This window comes from Apteryx mantelli, chromosome 12, assembly GCF_036417845.1.
Source record: "Apteryx mantelli isolate bAptMan1 chromosome 12, bAptMan1.hap1, whole genome shotgun sequence".
Lineage (NCBI taxonomy): Eukaryota > Metazoa > Chordata > Aves > Apterygiformes > Apterygidae > Apteryx > Apteryx mantelli.
Window position 1 is genome coordinate 15333735 of NC_089989.1, and position 18227 is coordinate 15351961.

At 59.2% G+C, this 18227-nt stretch overlaps 1 protein-coding gene across 6 annotated transcripts in view; it reads left to right on the forward strand.

The window, feature by feature from the left end:
- PLXNA1 (plexin A1) overlaps window positions 1-18227 on the forward strand; it is a 165587-nt gene that overhangs the window by 64760 nt on the left and 82600 nt on the right. For all 6 annotated transcript variants that reach the window (XM_067303322.1, XM_067303325.1, XM_067303324.1 and 3 more), the window contains 3 exons: window positions 11443-11583; window positions 16598-16698; window positions 18023-18146. In XM_067303322.1, coding sequence (XP_067159423.1) covers window positions 11443-11583; window positions 16598-16698; window positions 18023-18146 — 366 coding nt within the window. The remainder of the gene's footprint in view (window positions 1-11442; window positions 11584-16597; window positions 16699-18022; window positions 18147-18227) is intronic.

Here is an 18227-nt window from a genome sequence, read left to right on the forward strand (position 1 = left end):
CGGGGGAGCGCCGTGTGCGCAGGGGAGCGTCTAGCGCCGAGAGGGGGTTTCTGTTGGATGTGCGTCGGGATAGTTATTTGTCTGACGATGCCGGAGCGGGCACGGCCAGGTACGAGCGCGGCGCTGCTGGAGCGGTGGGTTTGTGCTGATCCTTGCCCCCTCCTCAGGGTTTTGGCTCCCCAGCCGCTGCTGTGCCCCGGGGACGTCCTTGCTCTTGCACGGCTGAGTGTCACCCTTGCTGGAGAGACCTGTCACGCCGGAGCGAGGCTGTTGACTTGCATCTTTATCCGGGAGCTCCAGTCGCTTTTCTTTAGCTGTGAAGTGCCTTGGAGATAAAGCCCTTGAGTCGCATTCAAGGTGCCACGGGAAGCCAGCGAAGATGCGCGGGGCCAGGCGCCGCGTGGTGTGCGGGCTCCGTGCCCAGGTGCATCGCGTTGCTGTTGCTCGGCCAAGGGGTGACAGAGGCCAAAGTTCCGAGGTGGAGGGTCACGTGCCTGCTGCCTGCCGGGGCTGCGGCGCTGGTAGCGGGGAGGCATCCCCCTTCCTCTGCCCGCCCTTCCCTTTGCTACACGGGGGCTCCCGTCGGGTCCCCAGCAGCCCCAAGGGTGAAGGCTGTGCATGGATTTGCTTGTCAGGGCCCCCCCCTCCTCTGACCGAATCAGCCCTGAGCGATGCTGATTGGGAAATAATTGCAATAATAATAGAGATATTTTGCTCCTGAGTAACTAGACGATACAAACCGGGCGCCGAGCCAGGAGAGTTTTGAAGGGCAAAGCTGAGAAATCAATGGCTCGAGACCGTGGGAGCAGCTGTCGGGCTGGGGAGGAGCGGGTGGCGGAGGTGGGGTTGCTAACGGGGAGACGCCGTGCGGGTTGCTCTGCCGCCACCCCGACAGTTCCCATGAGCGAGGACCGTGAGCTGTGTTGCCGGCAAGTGTCCGGGCAAGGAGGTGTCTGGAGAGGGGCTCAGTTGGCTCCTCCGTCCTGGGACCTTGTCTTGGAGAGCCGGGGGGCTGGACTGCTCTGACTGATGATGATTCCCACCAACCTTTTATTTCTGCCGAGGGCAGTTAAGATCTGTGCTGGGCTGTGCTTCTCTGTCCCGCTGCTCACGGAGCAGTTTTGGCAGGCCTGGTTGGTCCCCAGCCGTTGCTCCCCTCGGGAGGCTGCTGTGCAGGGGTCTGGTCAAGGTGACAGCTCTCTTGGTTGCCCTGATGTTTGAGGACTTCCCCCAAGTGGGTAAATCATGTTATAATCCCTCTCTACCCACTGAGGCGCAGACAAGTGAAGTGACCAGTTTGCTCCCTTGGACATGAGGAGCAAGCCCAGCAGAAGCAGATACCCCGTTCTCTCAGTAGTGTCACCCCAGGGAAAAGGGATTTTTTCAATCACCTTCTCAAAGTGCTAAAACTCAGGGGTGTCCTGGCAGCTGGCACCCATCATACAAGTGGAGATGAGCATCCCCTGGCGCTGGGGGGGCTGCCCCGATCACACTGGGAGGTTACTGCTGGCACATCTTATTTTGCATTTATGCTTTCCCCACCACTGGGTCTGTGGGTGCACCATGGGAGGGTGGAGAAGAGCCAGTGTTAAACCCCGCTGTGCTGGGGTCGCCAGTGCTTGTTGGGTGGTGGGGTCTGGTGAGGAACAGGATTGGAGCTGGTCTGCTCAGCTCCCCAAAGCCAGCTCGGCTCGCGGGCGCTTCAGTCCTCTGGGTGCTGATCATGAGGAAAAGGCAGAAGAAAAAGGGCACATCAGCCCCAATCCATGTCCTCCTTGGTGTTGAAACGGGCTGAGGCACCGACCGAGGCTCAAGGTCCGGGAGGACGTTGCAGGGCTGCAAACATCAGGGTGCTGCGCACGTGTTGCGGCTGTGGCACGTGGAGCCGTCGGTGCCGGGGCAGCGCCGGGCTGCTGCTCGCCCACCGTGCCGATAAAGCACCGCAGGCCCCGTAATAACGTGCGCTTCAAAGCCGGTTAGATTAACCAGCGTCATATCTGTCAGCGTTGGCGAGTTGTTAGAGTTTGTTGCTGTTATGAGCATTGATTTAGACTGAGTATCTCCCTGTTTTTTGCTTTATTATACTGATATAATTAAAGTTCCAATATTCTCCAGCTCACGGCGATGTAGGGCCTGGGACGAAAACTTTGCTTATATTAATCTTTACTAAATGAACGAATTTCCCTGAATGAAAGTAGACAGCTTATCTCACCCCCTTTCCTCGGTATATTATTGATGAGGAAAGAGCGTCTCAGCCCTGCGCGAGGGCTGGATGCTGAGGTCTGCTCCGGGCCGCCTGCCTGGAGATCTCTCCTCCTCTGTGAGCAGCCTGGAGGGGCAAATCAGCGCCTCCCGCTCCGCTGGACAGCCTTCCCTTGCAGGAGTATGTGCTAAATACCCCCGAATACCCGCTTGCAGCCTCAGAGCTGTTGGCTTCCCCAGGAATAGGTAATTTTGCAGACCAGTTTTGCAGTCGTTTTTTCTCCTGCGCTGTATGTGGTCGGGGTGTAGCAGTACTTGTATTTAGGGATATGGCATTTGAGACCTTGGCCGAAGCGAGTGAGGGAAGTGAAGTGAATAAATGAGAGAGGGGAAAGAAAAAAAACCCGAAACCCCGGCACACGCGTTGGGTGAGAGCCCCGGCAGCCGGCCGGCCGCGGGGCCCGTGGCCACCAGGCGCCTTCGGCCGCGCGTCGGGGCGGATGCATTCCTGCGCGGGGCAGCTGTCGGGAGCCGGCGCCGGGGAGGGCTGGCGGGCCGGGGGGAGCGGGGTAGCCTGGCTCCCGCGGCACGGCCGGCTCCCTGCCCGCTCCACATAGCTGGGATGTTTGCGCCGGGATGCAGGGGCTGGCGGTGAGCCCGGCTCGGGCTCATCCGGGGAGCGGGCCTGCAGGAGGGGCTTTCCCACCCCGTAACCGCTCGCATGGCGGTAGCACCCTTGGGGCGATCCTGCTGTCGCCACCCGGGAGCAAGCCCTTAGGAGATGCGCCCCCGAAAGCCTCCCCCCGCCGGCGTCGCCGCCCGGGCTCCACCGTCCCTGCGGCCCCCCGAGGACAGCTGACGCGGCCCCGCAGCTGCTCGCCGGCCCCGCGCCGCTCGACAGCCGGATGGCAGCGCTGGCTTCGGCCCCCCAGCCGCGGCACCGCGCCGCCTCCCTCCCCGCCTGGGCCGCTGCTCGGCAAGCGGAGCGGGGAAGGGGCATCTCCGGCCGCCTTCTCCAGCTGGCCGACATCGGCTGGGCAAGAGGAAGAGGAGGCTGGGGAAGGGGGGCTGCTGCGGCCGGTGGAGGGGGAGAGGAGCTGGCGCAGGAACCCCGTTTTAAAGCTCTCGGCCCCCTTTGGAAACCGGAGACAGCTGCGAGGACGGCAGCTGCCGCTCTCCTGGGGGCCCTGGCTGGGCGCTGGCCACGGGGGGGGGGGGGGGGGGGTGACCCGGTGCCGGCTGGCTCCGCTGTGGGGTCTGCTCCCCCCACCTGGCTGCACGATGGCTCCTTTCCTGCCATCAGCGCTCCTGCGCGGCATTGCACGATGCTGCTGGCCGCTGGCGCCTCCGCCCCAGGGTGCCCCGGGCTGAGCAGCTCCCGCAGTGGCTCTGGGAGGTGTTTCCCGCGGCACAGAGGCCCTGCGGTGTGCAGAGTGTTGGGTCCACTGGGTCCTGTTTGTGCCCCCGGCTCCAGGCATGAGCACTCAGCTGAGCTGGCCCAGGCCAAGTTTCACTGCGGAGAGGGAAAAGCTTCAGTCCTGGGGCTGGGCTCTGCCCTACACGTGTCCATATGTGCTCTGGTGCGGAGGACATATACCGAAAGCAGGGACACGTGGGTCCCCACCTCCCGTTGTGAGTGATGGAGCTGGATCTGGTGATTGCAAAGGAGGCGGAGATATTTTTCACCTCGAGGGACAGCTCTTGTTCAGATCAGTAGTGACCAAAGCTTGTTCCTTATCCCAGCTAGGGCCATGCTGCAGAGCTGCTGTCGCTGGTGGCCAGGAAGAGGATATGGGCGGGAGGGAGCCGGGACGTTGGCAAGGGTGGTGGGACAGGGAGAGCTCTGTCTTCACCTCGATCCAGCACCCTTTCCCTTGCAGCCTGGTTTGTGAGCCCTGTCTCATCCCTCTGACCAGCCTTCATCCCTGGTGGACATCTCCCAGGGCTTGGTTGGAGCAGCAGTGCTAGGTTGTCCATTGGGGATTTGCAAGGGACCTGTGACTCGCTGTCTCCCCCAGCAAGTGTCGGTGCTGAGCATGGCCGAATGGGAGCTTTGGGGAGGGAAAGGGGGAGGCTTTGAAATGCACTCCCATAAATAAGCCCTTCTTTCGTGTTGCTTGTCAGCGCGATGCGAGCCCCGTGGAACTGGAAAGGGTCCCCGTGAAAAGGCTGCAAAGTGTGTTTCAGGCAGATAAGTCCCTGCCTTTGAAGTGTGGCAGGCGGGCGAAAGCGCCCTCCTCTTGTAGCTACTGCCAGCCACTGAGAATTAATCACAGCCATGTACAGATAAGAGTACAAAGCCTCGCTGAGCACTTCTCGTGCCAAGAGGAGGGGTCCGCGGGGTACTGCTGGGGACCAAGGATGAGGGCTTGAAAGCCCAGATGGTGGGGGAGATAGCCTGGGATGGAAGAGCCCTGCAGAGGGATGGCTGCGTAAGGAGACACGTCTTCCCGGTGGGGGGCTTACAAAAGGCCCCTGTGTAGGAACGCGGGTGAGACCAGATCATCCCTTGATGACAGTCTCTGTGCGCCCTGACCGCTTGCTGCCAGCAACGCTTCCTTGCCTGGAGCCCGGACCCCAGCGAGGCTCCTGCCAGTGCACACTAAATCCGAAAACAGCTTTGGCATGTTTGCAGCCGCTTTCCCTCTCCAGCTGTGGTTTTCCCCTCACCACCTGGCGTGCCCTTGCCTGGGCCGAGCTGTAAAGCCCTGTCGTCCGCTGCATTCCTCCTCCAGACCCACTGCCAGCGCTGGGTGGCCGCCAGCTGACGGCAGCTAGGGCTTGGCTGGTCACGGCTGCTGCTGTTCATTCATCTCGGCATGCGCCTTTCCAAAGCGCAGGCCTGGACAGGTTCTCACTTCCAATTTGTGCCCATTGCTGATGCCTGTAAGTATGTTGATAGGTTTTCCCCTTATCAGTTTGACAAATGACAGTCGGTTTAGAGCTAACAAAGCTGATTATGAGCATCTCTTGAAATGGGGAGTGCCTTCTCACCTGGGCCAGCCTGGAAGGCATCTTGCTGAGGGGGGCAAACACACTGCAATGGAGGGAACTGTCTCTCTGTAATATGTTTTCTCTGCCCTCTGATGCTTTCACTTCCCCTTGGCTCTCAAGCTGATTTCAGGTCTCTTGGAGTCATGCGGGATGGGGAGCAAGTCATGTGGGCTGGGAGGAAGAAAAGCATCTAGAAACAGATGAGAAAGTTAAGGTCAGCTAAGTGAAGTAAATTTTGCCTTTGAAACACATCTGATGAACCTTTCTCCCTCCCACAATTGAATTTTCGTCTGTGAGTACAAGCCTGTAACCTAATTCTAGTCCTTTCTCCTCCAACCTTGACTGGCTTTCTCCATTCGTGATTGGTGTCTTGTCTTCTGTCAAGCTGTAAGCTCTTCAGCGCAGAGGCTGTTCACTAGCACTCACATGGGGATGCCCAGGTCCTAGCAGAAGCTTTTGGATGCTCCGGCAACATGCTTTGTAAAGGAGGCCTGAGGTTTGCAGGGGAGCATCTGACTCAAGGCAGAAGATAGCTAAACTGGTCTATGCTGTTGACCTGCTGCGGCCCTACACCACTGCCTGATTCTGAGCAGGGTGATGTGATTTTTGTTGTTCTCCTCCAAAATAGCAGTAGCTATGTGGGATGGAAAACACTTTTTCCAGCTAGGAAAGGAGCATCCCCTGGAACTGCAGTGACTGCTACTGCCAGGCAACTCTAAGACACTCTTGTACCTTGTCCTGAAGCCTTAAGAAACCTCTGCAAAGCTCATAGACTCTTTCTGATAATCCTATGCCTGAATCTTTTTGCACCAGTGCTTGGACGTGTGTCATTGGGCTGAGTGGGCTGCAGGGCAGAAACATCAGCAGTTACAACTGCATGTCCCAGGGGTGTCTCCAGTGTGGGGAATGGCCTTTTTTGCCATAGGGTCACAACTGGGCTCCTCCTGCTGTGGTTCTTCAGACTTATGACTCCCTGGATGCCCCAGCTATGCTGTGCCTGGGTTGCACCCTTCAGTGCACCTTGACGTGGCCCTCATGTTATTGCAGGGAAGCTTTGAACTGGGAAAGTGCTTGGACTCAAATGGCTGGGGCCAAACCTTAAGCCCGTGTCTGGTTGAGAGCAGCTCATAGGTCCGCTCCCCATCTCCCCTAATTCACTACTTTCCCTGGGAAATGTGCCACCGGCTGTGTGGGGTCGGTTATGCTGTCACCTGTATGTGCAGCTAATGCAAGAGGCTGGGGAGCTGTGGATTTGTATTGAAGGACTGGCTGCTAGGAGGTCTTTCTTCCCCAGCTTTCTCAGCATTTATGTGCTGGTCTGTCCTGGAGCCTGAAAAGTATAAATGGGCTGTAATTGGAGAGCCAACATAGGATGCAGGAACTGCTGTAGTATGACACCAGGGCATATCAGTCCCCTGGGCCCTCTCGTTCCATATCACACCTCCTTTCCCTGCTTCTCCTGTAGTTGCCATGAGCATAATCCCACACTGGAGTGGTCTGAGAGAAGGCGTTTCCTCCCATGTGTAGCATATGCACCATGCAAGAAGAGATCTTGTTACCCAGAGAAACTCCAGCTGCAAATGCTATCAGGATCGTAGGATATCCATTTCTCTCTCCCCTCTAGCACTGCTTACACTCCTCATCTTTGCCAGGAGTAAAGTGGCTGGCTTAGCACTGCCCTTATGGATTTGTCTCTCCCCCAAGGGTCATCTTACTTGCAGGAGCCACCTGCACGCTCGTGCTGGGCTGCAGTTGTTGCTCGGTTGTACTTTCGCTGGCTGGGTCCTGCTGCCTTTTCCTGCCTCAGCAGTAAAAGTTCCTGGTTCCTATGGGCTCACGCAAGGGGAAGGGCCGTGAGCTGATGCAAGGAGTGGATGCGTGTGGGGCGAGGGGAAGCAGGGCCATGAGAATACACCGTGATCCGTGTATTAGGTTTTAGGGATGTCCCCGTCTCTTAAACTCTGGCTCCTCTGCCTGGAGGTAACCTTGCCAGACGTGGCTTCCCGCACGGAGCCAGCTCAGCTCACAGCTGCCTTGCTCCCTCCCCGGGGAGAGCAGGAGGCATGCTTGTGGCGGGGTTAGGGCATGGCGTGGGGAGCTGGGAGCATTTCTGTCAACTGTTGGCATGACCCCTATCTGGGCCTCCTTTCCCTGGGCTGGAAAAGCTGGGGGAAGGTGGAGGAATTTGTCTCTGCCCGGCCATGGTGTGCTGTGTGCGGTGTACACTGGGATGCCCGGAGGGAGAGTGTGCAGGGAGGGCAAAGCGTTTACCGTCTCCGGGCCATGTCGCCTGTGATCCTTTCCCTGATCATTCCCAGGGTTTCTCCATGGCTGACCTGGGAGGGGGGGAACCTCCTGTGAAGCTGAGATGCCTTTGCACCTCATGGCATTGCACTCCCTCTGTCAGGCTGCTTGGCTTCTTGCGGATCAGTTTTTCAAATCCTCTCATTTCAAAGTGAAATTTTGCTCTGTGCTCCCCCAAATTAAGCTTGCACAGAAGGTGGAATGGGTTCTCGTTGCTTCTGCCACTGTGGGAACAGCATGCACCTCTATTTCTTGCAGAGCAGCCTTCAGCTTTGTTTTAAGGTGATTTCCTTAAGCAACTAACTTGTAATTTCTTGCCTCTAGTCTCCTCCATTTGCATGATGAGACAGCAGCCCAACTTCTGTGGCAAGAAGGGGTGCTCTTCTCATTTCTGTAGGGTGCCGCTGCACCTCATTGGCAAGTGGACTGGAAAAATCCCAGCCTCAGTTAGGTGCCCAGCCTGCCAGGGTTGTTGCAGAGAAAAGGGAGAGCTGGGACAGCAGAGGAGGAGGAGCTCTGCTCACGGCCTTGGTTGCATTGATAAGGAGTCGACCCAGACCAAACCGCGTGGGTGTGATTTGTTCCCATCCAGTTTTGTCTCCCAAGCGTGTGAATCACTCGTGCTGATGACTGAGTGACCATGACGGTTGTGATACCAGTTCCCCCTAGCACAGATCATTGCTGAGCAAAGGTGACTGCTGGCTTCTTCCTAGGGATGGAGGGCATTTCCTCTGCACCTCTTCTCACCTGGGAGCAAACCAGGATGGGGACTTGGGGGGGGGGGGTTTGCAACTTGCAAAGAGATATTGCGCTGGATGGGGAGCCCATGTGCATGGCTAAAAGGGTCTTGCTGGGCTCTAGGTCAGCTCAGCTTGGTCTCTGGCTTTGTTGCCCCAAATGCCTCATGCCTTGCAACTCCTGGTGCAGCTCCTGTGACACATAGGTGAACGTTTGTGTAACCGGAAAGGGATGTCCTCTGGCCTCCTTCCTCTTGCTCCCCAGCAGGACGACCCTTTCCTTCTCTGCACCTCACATTTGCTGCAGCAGGTAGAAGTTATCCCTTTCCTGGGGATTTATCACACTGCTGCTGCTGCCCACGGTGGGGAGTGGGGCTGAAAGGGGATAGCATACATTGCTCCTGCTTCCTCCATCTCAGCACAGCCCGGAGGAGCAGGGAGGCCCGGCCTCTCCCTTGGGGCTGCTTCCAGCCCCCTCGCAGGAAGGAGCGTATTAAAGCTGCTGCCTGCAGCCTTCTTGCAGCCGGCTCGACCGAACTCGCACGAGGCAGGCAGAACGAGGGCAGGAATTCTGAGCGAGAAATTAGTGCGAGTAATTATTAGTATTGGGTAATTATATCAGTGTCAGGATGAGGAGAAAGGTTAATAGTTTTTTTTTTTTTTTTTTGGTAAATGTTTTTTCCCCTGGGTGGGAAGGGAGTGGGGTGGGCAGGAAGAAGCACGTTTCCGAGGGTGGCTGCTCTGATTAAATCACATCCTCTCCCCCTTCCCCTACCCCCTAAATACCCCCATACCTGGCAGGTGGGAAGCGTATGTGTGGGGAGAGGGTGAAGGGAAGCTCATTTATCCGAGCTGTCGGCGAGAGGGCGGTGGCATATTCCGCACAGGATGCGCGGGCCTGGAGGAAACCACCGTGTTACGGTCCCCAACAGCCCGTCCCATTCGTGCGACCTGGGACAGGCAGGTTCCCATCAGGCTAATCCCATTGGAAAGCCCCTAACTGCGGCGGTTCGCACCTCCGCCCACAGGGACGCGGGTCCCTGCAGTAATCTGGCGCGAGGAGCTGGACCTGGCGGTCTCGCGGGGCCGGGGAGGAACGGCACGGGCAGGTTTGCCTACCGCGAACAAACCTCTCGGCCTCCAAAACTCTCTCCTTGTCCTGCCCATTGGCCAATCAAGAAGCAACTTAATTTTCAGGTCTTTCAAATTTCATTTCCCTGGACCCCAACTGCTGCTTATTTGCTGTCCTTGAGCATCTTTTTTGGGAGAAGAGGTGCCAGGTGTTGGAGAGGAGGGTTCACGTGTGTGCACATCTGGGGGTGGCCCTTTGCCCCCTCTGAGCGTACCCTGATGTTTTACGGCTTGGCTCCAGCCCTCTTTGACTACAGTGATTATTTTTAGGTTCTTCCTGGAGCCTCAAATTAACTGGAAGTGCTTCATGTCTGTTGTTTTTTTTATACATCTCTTTCTCTTTCCCAGCACTGCACAGTGCAATAATGTAATGGGGAAATTACCCCGCTAGTTAAAAATTACTGCCAAGCGCGACATCCACCCATAGATCTATTTTAAAACCAGGGTAAAACTATATTGATCCTTCTACGCCGCAGCTATGGCCCATAAAAGGGTTGGAAAGGTGCGTTTGTCACGTTGCCATAGCGAGGGAGGGAGCTGGTATCCACGTCGGCGGGCGGGCGGATGCTCCTGGGCTGGGATGCAGCGCAGCCGAACCAGACTGCTGCTCCAGCCGGGGGAACCACGCGTGTGACCGCCGCAGAGGCTGGTGTGCTCCCGGGTGCAGGGAGCGCATTGCAATAGCGTCCCCCGGCCCCGGGCTGGGCCGTGGAATCCAAGGAGCTATACCTGGCCCTGCAACCCCCGTCCCTGCATCCCGCTGGGAGAGGGCAGCCCCTTTGCTTGCTGCTGCCAAGGGCTCACCGCTCTCTGGTTGCTCACGGGTCTCTTTCTTAATTAAATACATTTGTTTTGTAAAACGGCCTAAAAATAATCCGGGGCTGGTGCATGCAGGAGGCTGGCGGTGAATCAAAGGCGCTGCTCTAATTAAACGGGCCCCAGTTTGTTTGTGAGCCGCATACATTTCCATGCTAATCAGCTGCACACCGGGATCCTGCTTTCCCAGCCCCGTATCCTCCTGATTGGGAACTATGCAAATGCTGGCGTCTATTTATTGCAGGAGGGAAACCGGGCTGCCAGAGCGCTGGGGGAAGGTGGCTTGGGAGGGCAGAAAGGGTTTGACGAGGCTGCGAGGTGCTGGGCCCTGGGAGCGGCTGGATGGACGAGGGCAGGGCTCTGCTCCTCCGGCCCGACCTGACCCGCTTCTCGGGCGCTGTCTTCCTTGAGGCCGCCCCATGCTGGAGGCTGCCCAAGTCCAGGGGCTTCGCGTGCAATTGCATTAGTGGGAAGCGTCTCTCGCTCGCGATCAGGTTATGACAAGAAGTGCTGCTGAGTTTGGCTCCTCCTCGGGGGGTGACTCCAGCCCCGTGGTGTCTCCTGATGTGGTTATTGCCGGTAGTGCAAAAACGGTGTACTTAGGAAGAGCTTGAACATAATCGTGAGCCATAAGGGGATTAGAGCATTTGCCACGTTCCTGCTCAGGAAGCAAAGGCACTTGCTGAACCTCTGTTGACCCTCAGCTTCCTTGAAACCCTCTTGACTTCCCCAGTTATGAGCCCAAGCGTTTCCTTTGGTGGACAGGGAGACGCGAGCTCTGCCTGTGTGCACTGCAGTGTCCTGCCTGGACAGGGCTCTCTACCGGCGCACTGCACGAGCCTCTTTCCTTACAGCCATGGCAAGACTGGATTTGCCGTTTTGCTGCAAGCTGTGGGCTCCTCCATGCTGCACTGCTAGTTGAAGGGACTTTGGAGATGAGCAGCAGAAAATGTGGGGTGGCCGTGGGGAAACCAGGGCAGCACAGAGCGGGGCATGGGTGGGTGCAGTGCCCACGACCAAGTGTGAATGTGGGAACGGAGGGGACAAATGCATGCAGGGGAGCATGGACAGTGGAGAAGAAAACATTGCGACTGAGGTTTTCTGCAAAGCATGAGGATGTGTACAAAGTCTCTGCTGCTTTGGTGTGTTGCAATGGCCACGACATTGCCCCGCCAGTGAGCGGCGGTGGGACAGCATCCCTGATGGGGCACGGGGCGAGCTGCGAGTCCGTTACTAACCCCCTCTCCTTTCTGTGCAGATCCTCGTGGACCTGCCGGCTGATAGGAAGCACCAAGCGCTGCAGTATGAAAACGTCGTGGCCCACGAGGGCAGCTCCATCCTGCGAGACCTGGTGCTGAGCCCCGACCGCCAGCACATCTATGCCATGACGGAGAAACAGGTAAGGGGTAGGGCTGGGTGCCAGACCTGAGCCACCCCAAGCGTGGGGATGCGGTCGGGCAGCTCCCCAGCCCGGCTTCGAGCAGGGCTGCCGAATGAGCGAGGTGACGCGGGAGTGACATTGGGCTCTTCCGACTTGGTCGCCCAGTTTGCAGTCCCAGCTGTGCCTGTCCTGTGCGCTGCGGAAATTTTTTGGGCAGCTCCCTGGAGGGCATCTGGCCTTTTCTTTCTGAGGTCAGCGGCTGCCTGGGAGCGAGTGGAAGCAGCCGGCGTGGCTGAGCAGCCCAGAGAAGAGCGCTCTTAGCCTGGGCACTTTGTACCATGGCTTGATGCGAGGACTTGGCGCTGCACGAGCTTGTGTGTCTGCATGCATCACGTCTGCGAGTGCGCACGAGCATTTATGTTCACATGCTTTCCCCATGCGTGCTTCCTGCACCCCGGGCTGCTCCTCACGCTGCAGGGGCAGGGAGAGTGGCCTGCCTCTCCTGCTGCGAACTGGACTGGCAGGAGATGAGTCTGTCAGTTCTCAGCCCCAGGCCTGCAGCTCAGCACGACTCTCCAGCCCCTCTTTTCTAAGGAGGGGGGGGACAAAGTGACCATCAGGGCTGGGACTTGCTCGCTCGCTCGCTGGGCAGGGCTTGGCTTGTCTGCGGCAGGGTCTCTGAGTCTGGGCTGAGAGCACCGTGCTCCCGAGCTTTGCTGCAGCGTGTGCGAGGAAGGTGCGAGGCAGGGGTGCACAGAGGTGGGTGCTGTCCCCGAAGCCACCCCCTCGCCCCATGTTCTGTCACTTGCCCCCCACCAACCACCTATTTCCAGCTGAGCTGCCTGATTTTGCTGCTACCCAGACGCACTGCCTGTCTCTCCCCAGCGCTGCCTTCGCCCTGCTGTCAGTCCCCGCAGGGGCTGCTCTTTCCCTCTGATCCATCGGTGTCTCTCCTGGGGCCCCATCAGTCCTGCTAGAAGGTCACTCGCCTGCCGTTCCCGAACGGCTGTGAAGGGCGGGCAAGATGCTGACACGGCTCCCCAGGCTGCCGCTCCATGCGGCTCTTCCAGCTGGCCGTGGCGAGCCGCGCGGCACTGAAAAACCTCTGCCCTGGCCCCTTTCACCCCAGCCGTGTGCGCCTGGGGCTGCGTTTCCCCAGGAGCCGTCTGCAGCTTTGGGGCGGGTTGTTCCAGTTCCCCCGTGCAAAAATACTGCCTGAAGGCACCAGCTCGGGGACGTGGCACCGCTGCTGCTCTCCTTGCTGTGGTCCTGTGCCCCAGGCGTTAATTGTTAGCAGCAGCTGCTCGAAATCCCTCTTCCCCCGGGATTTAAGGGCTGTCTGACCCTTCTTCCAGTTAGCTGCTGTGGAGAGCTGGTTTCCTGCTGCGAGGGGGGGCCAGAGGAGCCGGGCTGGCCATAAACCACCTCTCCGCTCCGGCCGTGGCCTCCTGTTGGCGGGCGAGCAGGCATCTTGCAGGTTAGCAGGATCCCCTCGCTCTGAACAGCTTTTTCTCTTCCGGGGCAGATGCTTTTCTGCCTTGGGAGAGGAGGGGACGTGACTCCAGGCAGGCTGGAGTCGGCACGCCTGGCATTTTAAGTGAGGCTTGTGATGAGCGGATAGGAGAGCAGCCTGAGCTGCTTGGCACAGGGTAAGGAATGAGATGGCTTAACCACCCGGGGCAGCTCGCGAGTAAGCGGAGAGGCTAAGTGGCGGGGGTGCCCCCAAATCCCTGCATGCGCGCCTCGGCCCCTGCCTCCGCCGTCACTAATGCTGCACCAACCGGAGGTACAAATCTGATCCAGATCAGGCCTGGGCACGCAATTGCCATCCTGGCAGCTTAGCCAGGGCTCACAATAAGAAGTTTTAGTTGGCTTTATGAGAGGATGCATGATCCCGGACCTGCCGGAGAACCTGCTGGTACGAGTTAATCCATCAAAGGGTTGTGAACACGTTGGAACGGGTGAAGTGGGTTCATGCTGTGTCTGCACTTTGTGTCAAGAGGCAGTGGCATTTTTTGGATCCGGTATTAGGAGTCGTCAAGCTGGATTGACTGTATGGTCAAACCCTGGCCTCAGTCTGGTCATGTCTCCTTCTCACATCCCTCCTGGTTGCGGAGGAGGAGGAAGCCAGAGACCAACCATGGCAGGTCCCCACTTGTTCTCTAGGGAGCGGTGGACCTGACAGTGTGTTTCCATGCCCCTATCACCAGTCCTCTGGTTTATTATAACCCCAGTTCCCCAGTCTTTCTTTTGGGGCAGCTTTGCTGCAGGCGAATTATTCTTGTCCAGGAAACTTTGGGAATGTCTCTGTAGCTCGCTCTCAATCACAGTCACATCAGATGCTCGTCGCTGCCCCTGACATTTGCAGCACGGCATCGCCCGCTTCGGCAGCGTGCTTCACCTGCCCAGCCTGCCGTGGGGACTGCGCCCAGATGCAGTGGGGTGGCCAGGGCCTGACGGGCTCCAGAGCTGGCCATGTTTCGAGGCAGCTGTTCTTAAACCCATCTTCTCTGCCTGGGGCAGTGCGGCTGGGCTGTGCGCGAGTGTGCCTCCGTCTTGCAGCGTCTCCGTTTGTCTGTCTCCCTGGGTGAGGTGTGCGCAGGTGGGACTGTGGTTGAACTTGGAATGCAAGAGATCTCTTGGCCCCTGGCCCAGGGGTTTGGAAGGGAGAAGGATGCTGGAACAGGGCCTTTGATTTGTCTAGACAACCCCGAGGGGAGAGCAGAACCTTTTCCCTCCTTCTCCCAGTTCCTGTTTCTGGTTTCTGGTCTGCTGGAGGAAACCTGAGGCTTTCCAGGTGAGGCAGAAATTTGGTTTGGAATTGAGAGGCTCCAAAGTTCATTAGTATGGCAATGCTGTGCCACCCAGCTCGGAGAGGGGTCTCCCAGCACTGCATCCACTGCTGTCTCCAACTTCTTTCGTCCTCTTCAGTAGCTAACAGCGTGGGGTTTGGAGTGCGTTGCAACTGAACCCTCCCTGAAACGGCCCTTCTTGAGCCTGCTGCTCTGCCAAGGCTGGCCAGGACCTCCTAGGTTTGAGCATCTTGCTCAGCAGGCAAGCTGGGTTGGGCACAGGTCTCTGGCTGTTAAGATGAGGGACGTTCCCCAGGAAGAGGCTGAGGCTGAGGCTGGGGACATGTAGATGGGAAGGAGCAGGGTGAAATCTGGGAAGCTGTGGCTGGCTAACCTGCCCTCTGTATAGCTGTCCTGGGCTGTTTCTCCTGGCCAGGCCAGCTGAGCCTCCTCTCCATGGGGGAGATGTTGAGCACAAAAATTTGTTCAGTCAGTGCTAGAGAGGGGATTATGCCAAGCTGGATTGGATTTTTCCGCCAAAAGCCACTTCAGGAGCTGAGACCCAGCAGTTGCCTGTGCAGGGTTTGCCGGGGAGGATCTGCTCCAGCCTCCTGCCTCCTCCACTTGCCACCGTTTGCTTGTGGGCCCAGGGCAATGTGAGGGACAAACACATGGGAACACTACAGGTGTCCTCGTTAGTATGCAGACTGGAGGGTACTGATTGGCCAGCCTTATCTGAGCCCTGTAGATATCGTGCTGAGCCCATCCCCTGCTGAGCTGGCAGGAGGGAGGGCAGGTGCCCCGGGCTGAGAGCTGGTCCCTTTTCTGTGGTTGCAGTGATCGTTTTAGCTTTCGGAAGAGAAGTTTGCAAACGTTAGCGAGTGAATCCTGCCCTCTCTGCACCCATCGTGTGGGAGCGATGGGGAAACTGAGGCACGCAGCGAGGGCCTTGCCTGCGCAGTCACATTGGCTGAGCAGGGGGCTCTTCCTGGGCTTTTATCCTCCCCGTACCCTGTTCTGCTTTCTGTCCCCAGGCTACGCAGCCATCTGCTGTGTGAAACAGCTGGCTTTGGGACCTGAGGCGGCGCACAGCCTGCGTGTTAGCACAGCCGGGACAGCGCGTGCCGCGGTGCCCGGCAGAGCTGGCGCTTTGCTCTGTGCGACACTGGTGCGAGCTCCCGGGCGCTGGATCGGCCGCGTCCCTTTGGTCTGAGCCCGGCAGTGGGCTGCGACCCCGGCTGCGCGTGCTGGGCAGGGCGAGCGTCGTGGCGGTGCTCGGAGCTGCACGTGCCGGGGGTGGCTGGCGGCCGGCACTCCTGGTGGCCCCTCTCTCCCTTGCCCTTCCTCTCGGCCGACGATGCAGACCACTTCCCGGCTTCCCACAATCCCCCCCCCCCCCCTCCGTCCCCCTCTTCTCTTCCCCTCTCCTTAATAAAAGCAGCTCTCTCCCATACTGCGGCTTGGTGTTATCAGAGTGCTGGTGGAAAGTAATTAAACGAACAGTTGTAACGGAGCTCGAAGGGCTAGAGGAACGAGGGGATTTTAATCAAATCTGGAGGAGCAATTAATAAAGAAATTGCAACCCTTTCGGAGCTGGGCCGGCTGTTAGCTGCAGGGGCGCGCAGGAGGCAGCGGGAGCTGGTGTGGGGGCTGCACCGTTGCAGCCTGTTTGCTGAGCTTCCCAGATCTGTGAAGACCCAGTGACCGAAAGAGCTTTTTTGGGGCAAAAGTCAGCTTGGGGTTCAGGCATCATGGGGCCTTCATGTGCTGTGGCCTGGGATGTCCCTGCCGGTGGCAGAGCTGGTGGCACTCAGGTCCAGGGCACCCGCAGGGCTTTGGGGGGGACAGGAGGTGCCCTTGCCTTGCGGGGGAGCTGGGGCAGGATGTCCCTGAGCTCCCTGCGTCGCCTTCCCGGTGGGTTGGGTGTTGGAGGGCCGAGCTGGTAGCCCTTGCCCTTGGGTCTTCTAGACATGGACCTCACTCTGGAGAGCGCGGACGGAGGTTAAAGTGCAGGAAGGGCTCCCCGTGCCTGCCCAGCTCGTCGTCCTCGAGCAGGGCCTTGCCTGAACCTCTCCGTATGCCTGTTCCCCTCCTCGCTGGTGTGTTGTGTCCTTCCCCCATCCAGGCTAGAGGCCCGTCCTCTTTGCACCCCTCTCCTCAGCCCCGTTCGGCTCCTTGTAGGGCAGCAGGGGCTGCAACAAGCTGGCACGTCCCCCCGCTCACTCCCCGTTTTCCCGCAGGTGACGCGAGTGCCGGTGGAGAGCTGCGAGCAGTACGAGAGCTGCGAGCTGTGCCTGGGCTCCCGGGACCCCCACTGCGGCTGGTGCGTCCTCCACAACGTGTAAGTACCGCCGGGGCCCGGGCTCGCCGGGGCTCGCCACGGACCCCCCCCCCGCCGCCGGTCTCCTCGGTGGGATCCGCCTGGATTTGGTCCCGGCCCGCGGGCGAGCGCAAGGGGACGGAGCCGTCTGAGGAGTTTGTGCCCGCTTCCCCCCTGCGCTGCCGAAATTGCGATTTCTGTGTCGGACCGGAAACCGCGGCGGTGATAAGGGGTACGCGTGTGGCCTGCCGTCGGCACCTGTGGTTAAGCCGCGGGGCCAGCGCGCCCGCCAGGATCGAGGTGGAGGCTAAACCGCAGGGGCCCGAGCCCCCCCGCACCGAGCCACGGTGGGACCGAAGTCGCCGTGTTGCTTCAGAGGGAAACCGCAGGCAGTCTGTGATCCCTGCCTGCGCCCCCCGCGGCGCCCGGCCTCTGCTAATGGCCTCTGACGCGCTGCGAAGCTGCCAGCGAAGGCCCCCTAATCCCCCGTGCGAGCTCCCGCGCTCGGCATCCTTGCGCGAAGAAGGAAAACTGAAGGCAAAAGACCTAGAAATACCCAATGGTAGAGGTGTTTCTCGTTCGGGGGCAGGGACAGCAAGCCCGTGCGGGACCGCGTCCCTCCTTGGCTGTTTTAGCACGTGGAGGCGTTCAGCTAAGTCCTGGCCGCTGTCTCCTGCACGCCCTTTGGGACCCGGGGAAGGGCTGGCAGCCGTTCCTGCTCCTTCCTGGAAGGGAAGTTGCTGCTGTTTCAGCCCGGACCGCGAGGTGCATGTGCTGTTTGCTCTCCCTCTCCGTTTTGCCCACCATTTAATTGAAGCACTTCCCGTAATGGAATACTGTTATTGCAGAAAACGCGAGGAGCAGCAGAGAGGGAGCTGTTTGCTCCTGCGGGGCAAGCAGTGCGCCGTAAGGCGCTGCTAGCCGGGCTGAGGAGACGGTGGAGCATCGCGGGCTGCTCTCCGGAGGGACTGGGAGGAGGCGTGCGTGTTTGGGAGGGACGGATGCTGCAAGGAACGACGAGAAGGACGTCAGCGTAGCTGTGCAGGGGGCTTGGGGTGGTGATTTGGGGGCCCAGCATGGGTTAAGGGCGGTGGCAGAGAGGCTGGGGAGGTGCCCAGGGCTGGTCACCTGGACGTGCTGCAACGTGGGACGATGACGCTCGGTGGCAAGTGGGCACGGGCAGAGACAGCCAGAGCTGCGCTGCTGCCACGTGGGGTCCTGCCGCGCGGCGGAGCCCTGCCTGGGGAGGCTGCCGCGCGCTGCCGCCCTCTCTCGCGCCTGTGAAACCCAGCCCAGGACGCGAGGGCGTCCTTCTCCTCACCGTGGGGCTTTCCTCCCCTTCCAGATGCTCGCGCAAGGACCGCTGTGAACGGGCGGACGAGCCCCAGCGCTTCGCCTCCGACCTGCGGCAGTGCGTCCAGCTCACCGTCCAGCCGAAGAACATATCGGTCACCATGTCCGAGGTCCCGGTAAGCCGCTTCTCCGGCCCGCTTGTCTGGCCCAGGTACCTCCGGACGCGGTGGAGGCAGGTGACTGGGAAGGTGGCAGTT